At 43.3% G+C, this 7,173-nt stretch overlaps 1 protein-coding gene across 1 annotated transcript in view; it reads right to left on the reverse strand.

The window, feature by feature from the left end:
* Positions 1–31: 31 nt before the first annotated feature.
* The window catches only part of LOC103797053 (tumor protein 63-like), a gene marked incomplete at both ends in the record, with an annotated part of 57,462 nt that continues 50,320 nt past the window's right edge, over positions 32–7,173 (reverse strand). The window contains 3 exons of the mRNA XM_009069248.1: positions 32–203; positions 2,452–2,580; positions 3,040–3,109. Of these exons, the coding sequence (XP_009067496.1) occupies positions 32–203; positions 2,452–2,580; positions 3,040–3,109 (371 nt within the window). The remainder of the gene's footprint in view (positions 204–2,451; positions 2,581–3,039; positions 3,110–7,173) is intronic.

Genomic DNA, 7,173 nt, shown 5'->3' on the forward strand with positions numbered 1-7,173 from the left:
GCAGCCACGGGCGAGCACTGCCGCTCCGCACCGCGGGCAGCGGCAGAACCTCCCCCTCGACTCGGAGGACGGTGCCAGCTCCGCGTTCCCACTCCACATAAGAACTCCTCCCGCTCGGTCCCCGAGCATCACCGTGCGAACAGCTCGGACACACACCCCGAGCCGCAGGGCGCGCTGAGCAGCACGTACCAAGTGGTCATGCTCTAGGAGACCCCCCTGAAACTCCCCAAAATATCGAATTCAGAGCATTTGCTAGATTCTCCCATCTTTAGGATAATGAGATCATTCATTCGTGTGATAATATTCAGCATCTCGCTTGAGGCTACCCAGAGGTTTTAATTCAAAACTACCTTGATCAGGATGTATAATCTGCTTCAGGAATATCCCTATCCAACGTTGCCAGCAAAGCCACGATGGTAACAGAAATAACACTGATAAAGTTTCCCATATTGCTTTTTTTCCCCCCCATTTGCACTGTGAAACAGTTTTAAACTGAAAACTTTACATTCAAGGGCTTTTACATTTCAGTTTCATATCTACAGACTTATTTCATCAACAAATGAAAGACCTCTTGAGGTTTGGCCTGAGAACACTTAAAAATGAACAATAACAAAAAAGAATTAACTGAAAAGTATCCTATTTCAGGAGGAAGAAAACCCTCTGAATGAAAACCTTCAGAGGCAAGCTGGGAATTACTTCACACATGTTTTTTTGATACAAAGTGATGGCTGTAAAGGAAGGCTTTACTATTTTATTTTGAGAGTTAAATTCTATTCCTTTGCTAGTCTATTATTTTAAATAATTTTGAACTTAATTTCTTTAAAAACCAACACCATAAGACTCCTGCAGTCAGACAGACTTACCTTGTGTAATCAGATCACAACGCTGCTTGTGCATTGTGTCCAGTTTCTCTGCCACTTTCTAAACTGAAATTTCAGCAATATCAAGCAAGTTTCAGATGCTAACAATGTCTAGGAATTTGCATTTCTGATAGATTACTCTGCACCAGAAATTTTGTAAGTGAGGTGGAGGTATGAAATGAGAGTACATCTGCTGAAAGGCAAAGCTGATATAATGCTGAACATCTTTCCCTGACATCTTCGTCTCCCAATGGCTTCTGAATTGCAAATGCACAACAAAGCAAGCAGCATGTTTGCCTACCACAGAAGATATAACACTAAGAAACAAACACTGAAGCAAGTCCACTCTCATGCTACCCAAACTCACCTAAAGGTTATGAGGTATTCAATTTTGGCAGATTAGTGAGGAGTGAACAAAGTTAGGCTAAAACATTACTTAAAATTGGATTTGAAAAATATCAGCTTCAATTACTGAACATTCATCAGTAAGCCACTAAAATTCAACAGCAAGGGTTTTCATCATAACAGTGAATGCAGAAGCAGCTCTATGAATAACTCTTTGCATTTCTCCTCCTTTCACAGCTTCACTATTCCCAAAGACACATGGCTACTCACATCCTTCTAGCAAGAGAGGAACCCACTACAAACAAAATGCTACACTGATGTTACATGTACTTACACCTATATAAAGCACACACACCTGCTTGCAGGTAATGCGAGTGGACAGTACACATACAGCCACATGTGTCTGCTTACATGAAACTAAGTTGATTAGTATGACCTCAAGTGTTACACCAACTAGACACTGTGACAGTGACATAACCAGCAACAGCCCTTCCAGGCAACTCTTATTATTACACCAGAATGTACACACCAAAGCTGCAGGTAAAAACCTCCAAGACCTGATTTAGCAAAAAAAATCTTCAGCATATACTTAACTTTTGGCAGCACTGTTAATCACCACTTGCTTAAGTCAGTATGTCACTTCATAAAGGCATTTGTGAAGCCAAACCCGGATTTAAAAAAGATCTGATTCAACTTGTATTTTAAAGGAAATCAGATTTTTCTTATAAAGGACTCCAGAAATGAACTAAAAAGAACATACTCAGGCTCCCAACAGCAAATGCACCCCACTACATACTGCTCCTAACTCACATGCATTGGCCTCTGATATTGAGCACCAGAACCTGTTTGCTCATGGACTGCTTTAAGTAAAGTCCAGGCTGGCCATTTCAAACCTTCTAGCTTGGTGTGGGGGAGTCATGTGTCTCAGGTTCAGTCAAAGAGGAAAGCTGCTGTGTGTTTCCTATTAGCCTCCCAGATCTCACTTGTTTCAAGTCCACGTGTTGCAGCATGTTCCATCCTACCAGCAAAACTCCAAAAACTCTCATCAGCTAGAGGAGTAATCACCTGGAGTAATCAGACACCAATTTTTAGTGCATCTTCCTGTCACTTTTGTCCCCTGCTGAAAGTCAAAGGGTGATGAACTCAACCACAGCAGCACATCAAGGTTGCTCAATTAAGGTAAAGCAAATGGCAAAGCAAAAATCCTAAAGCAATCCAAAATACATCTGCTCCTACCAAATCTAACCTGGTTTGATCAGCATGAGTCTGCTGTAACAGGCACAGACAAGCAGGTCAGACCTTGCAGCCCCATGCAGAGGCTTTGGGTCCTCAGCAATCTGGGATACAGCCACAGGTTCAGAGAGCTCCACAAAAGCTGAAGATCAAAGGGATGAAGGAGTGGACAAGGAAGTGTCCGATGTAAGACCTAAGTCCAAAATTCTTTTAAGTTCCCTCATCTGCAAATAAGGGGATTTCATTAGTAACTCAGAGGAAAGTGAACAAGTGGCAGGTACAGTATCTGTTACAGCAGAGGGAAGCCAAGCTGGCTGAGAGAACACACTCAGAAAAAAAGAACACAAAGTTGGTCTGGCAATGTACTCTTTTCAATCAGCAGCATCCCAAGCCTGCAATTTAAGGGCAGACTCAGACCCTGAGGTATCAGGGCACTCTGCCACAGACTGCACCAGCTATTAAACACCCTGGAAAGCAGGGCACTTTGCTGGATGGTGACAGATTTCCACCCAAATTCTGGCTCATGCCAAAAGGACTGGCCTACTTGCAAAATGCCACAAGGTCACCACATTGCAAGGGTAAGAAAAAGTGTGTCAAATACCCGCCTGTCTTTCTAGTTGAGTCCCTGACAGGTTCACAGGAAACGCAAACTGGTTGTCTTTGCTGTCATTCTGACACAGGAGAGAAAAGTCAAGTCGTTCAAAGCTAAAAACAGGTTTAATGTCTTCTGACCTCTCATACCAAACACCTTTGCCCAGATACATTTTCTATCCTGTTCATTCTTTCTTGATTTAGGGGTTAGTTTCAATGGACTCTACAAAAAGGCCAAACAGCCCCCAAAGAAGTTATATACAGATAATTTGTTTTCCTTGCCTTCCTTCAGCACTACTGAAGGCATAGTCAAACTTCTGTTAGCTCCTAAGCCTTGTGCACATGGTCATATGAGATCCTTCTTTTGCTCTCCCATAACCCATGAGCTTCCCTGCAGATAGCTCAGCAATGACACTCCTGCTGGTGAGCACATTACTGACACAAAGTGCTGGACATCTCCAGATAATTGTGTTGTATAGTTCAACACAAACAATGCATGCCAGAATTATTTCAAAGGGGGTAGTTTTGAGCAGCATTCATCCACAGGGAATGCTGGCAGGTCTAGCTGAGCATTCCTGTCTCCTCAGAGGGTAAAACACACACTTTCAGATTCTAAATTTGTGCACATGACAGCTCAGGGCTCTCCCACAATAACCCTTGGTAGCTCTTTTCTTCATCCAAAGTTTCCATCCAAAGACACAGGTCAGACAAGAGACAGTGCAAGAGCTCTGGGACATCACAAGCCAAAACATCTGAGATCACCCCCTGTGAAACATGAGGTTTGTTATCTATATTATAATCCACAGACAAAAGACAGAAGGTATTTCCTGAGCAGGGAGCAAGACACTCTGCCTCTACGATGGACCGAGTGGTCTGAGCCAGATGATGACTGCACAGGCATTTTCTTGGCTGGGCACCCCTACTCCAATGTTGTGCTGTGACCAAGTGTAGGACAGCTCCCTGACTGTTTCTCAAGTGAGGAACTGGCCAATGCACCCTATGGAGAGAGGGGAACTGGCCAATGCACCCTATGGAGAAGGGCTGGTAGCTAACTGGGAGGCCAAGGGTCCTGGCTGTGAACTTGAATGCTCTGACAAATTAAGGGGCCACCAGCCAAGTTAGTCAATGAGAGCTCTTCTGTATGTGCATTCTCAAAGACTAAATGGCTCTGACGCAAAAAGGTGATCCCCTTTCTCTTCTATTCATTTTGCTTTCCCCTCCATTAATTCCACCTGAGGGAAAGTACAGACACCTCTCCACTTCATCCTTCTAATAGAGTATTAATCGTATCTATGGGAGGTGATGGAAAGAAAGACAAAGTATTAAATCTGACAGAGTGGCAGTGCCAGTGAAATGCATCATTAAGGTGAGCAATTTTCCTGTTTACTTCATAGGCTCCAAGGCCCCCCCCGCCTTCCTCCCTGCTTAAGATGTGGGCAGGACCCATCAAGGCAAAGCTTTGGAAGCAAGCAGCAGCGTCCCCAATTTCTACATAAACGCTGCAGGCCAAAGAGCAAAGGCAAGTTCCAACTGAGCCCTTGACAGTAATCAAGCACTGCGGCGCCTCTGGTCTTGTCTTGTGCATACCTTGCAAGTAGCATCATGTCTTCCCGGTGAGATTTCACTGGCAGTGCACACAAGTGCCTTGTTCCTTGGCTTCTATCTCAGAAAAAGAAAGTCCTGAAAACATATACACACACACACACCCCCGCTTTTCTGCTCCAAGGGAGACCGTTTCCCTCTAAATCTTCAGTGTACTGTTAGCAGCCCTTTCAGAACAGATTTATGAATTTGCCAGAAATCTCTTTTGTTCCTGTGCAGAAAGAAAGGTTAGCACCAGTCCCTTGCCAAAACGGCATTGAGTCTTCCCTGTTAACGTCCAGGAAACTATCCTGAGTCAGACCTTATTACATTTGAAACAAAGTGCAGGTACCAGCAAGTCTCTTCCATGATAACAGCCAGGGCCTGTCCCATTTCCTGATCACATTACGCTCAATTTCCAGAACTACATCTATGCAAATGTTATTCTCCTGCTTGCAGAGCACTTCATTGATAATTAAAGTGAAAAGCCAGCAAAGTTTTTCTGGCCATGATGGTGTGCAAGGCAACAAACTAACAGGTAGACACAAAGCAGGGACAGATGTTCTTCCTCTGCACGAAGACCATCAGGTAAGAGCCCTCTCCTCCTAGAAGACAGAGGATCCAAACTGAACCAAAGCATTTCTGCAAATATCCCTCTGTTTTCTGAAATTACTGACCCAACAAGGCCATACTTTTGTTCTGAGTCACAGAGAAAACATAAGAATGAGGAAAGACAAAAATTACAACTAACTGAGCAAGTCATACTTTTCCTGAGAACATAAAGATGTAGTAATGCCAATCTAAGCTAGATCAATAAAGCATGACAGCAGCTCCAGCATACTTAGAATGAGTGGTGACTAAGTCAAACCTTTAAACCTTTTATTCATACAGTTAAGCTCTGGGGATGAATGGCGACAAAGTAAGATGAGAAGACAGTCACTAGCTATTACCAGCATTTGCAGGGTTCTGGGACCTGTAGTTCACCCATATCCTTCTCTTTCTCAACCCTCTCCTTCCATCCTCAATGACCTAGCTAAGCACAGTCCTTGAGTCAACTCATGTGGTTTCTCCTGAGCCTACTTTCAAAGTGAAGACATGATTCAGCAAGGTGTTTAAGCAGATGCCTACCTTTAAGGATGGGAGCAGCCTTGCTGACTCCAACAGAACCCAATAGATCTCACTGGGAATATTCACGTGCTAGAGGTTATGTACTCGTTCAAGTGCCTTACTGAACTGAGACCTTGATTTTCCTACGCACCGTGGGAAACAGTTCATCAAGTTCCATGCCGAGGAACATAGCAGTGCTGCTGCTGCAGACATCAGGCCATCAAGATGTCCCCACTCTAGAATGCAGAACCTCACCCCCAGGCAGTTAGTGAGGTCAATGCTGTGGCATCTCCTCTGCTAGGAAGAGCAACAAGCCCATTCCAGGCTTGGGGTATACCTCAATTTTTTTTCTCATGTTCTCCAACAGCCCTGAAGCTATTCAACTAAGCTAAAGGAAGAAAGCTCTTCTGCAGAGCAGCATTTAGAAAGGGAGAAAGACTTGCAATGAGTTTGGAAAAGGTTAGCAGCAGTCCTTCCTATCCCTCAAAGAAATAATCTTCAGTTTTGCGTTCTCTTAGGAGTAGAATAAAAAAAACCAAACCACATCCCAGTGGACATGCAAGCCAAAGGAAAGCGTGCAGTAACATATCACATGAGAAAGGGAAGGCTCGAACACAGCAAAGTCCATCCCTGTTTTAGCTGATTTTCTAGGTTGCTTTGAAATTTCAGCAAGAAAGCACAAGTGCATAAAGCAAGCTTGCATGGGCCTGGATGCACTATACAGGCAGATCTATCCAAAGTCTGCTAGACAAATTCATCAGGAATGATTGCCCAAATACTCCATGACATAGTAACAGATATATAAATTACTGGAAATAGGTTACATCAAATCTCTCAATACCTAGTAATCGATATATTTCACTTGGTAACAAAGATAATGATGTAATCTGCATGATCTAATTGGAAACATAACAGGAATTAATGTGGATTTCGATGCAAATCCTTATTAACACAACCTGAAGATGTCTTTCCAAGGAAAATGACAGACAGCTCTTTGTCACTGCAGACCTCACTACCTCTGCACTGCTTCATTTGCAAACTGCAAGTTCTGAAGACCCCCAAGCAACAGATGCTTTGTGAGAAGACCTAGCTCATTCAAAGCAAGACTGCTTTCCCAAACAGAAAACAGTCTTTGTTAATGGATAACAATGAGAACAGGAATAATTCCCTGGGAAACATAATTTTAAAGTCAGATTTCCCAACTAACCACACCCAATTAATAAGTAATGCCATGTTTTTAAGTGATTACGGAATTCACCAGTCTCAATTTTGTGATTTTCTCCATCTTTCCAACAAGAAAAGGAAACAAAAACCCCTCATGTCGTTATATGGGTGGAAGGTTACTAACGGCAAGCCCCTTCCCTCCATAAAAAGAAATAAAATGGAACAAAACAACACAGACTTGCAACATCAGAAGTTATTGGCTCACACTGACCGGCACTCCCATTTTCCCTAC

The sequence above is a fragment of the Acanthisitta chloris genome, unplaced genomic scaffold, assembly GCF_000695815.1.
Source record: "Acanthisitta chloris isolate BGI_N310 unplaced genomic scaffold, ASM69581v1 scaffold18702, whole genome shotgun sequence".
Taxonomy (NCBI): Eukaryota; Metazoa; Chordata; class Aves; order Passeriformes; family Acanthisittidae; genus Acanthisitta; species Acanthisitta chloris.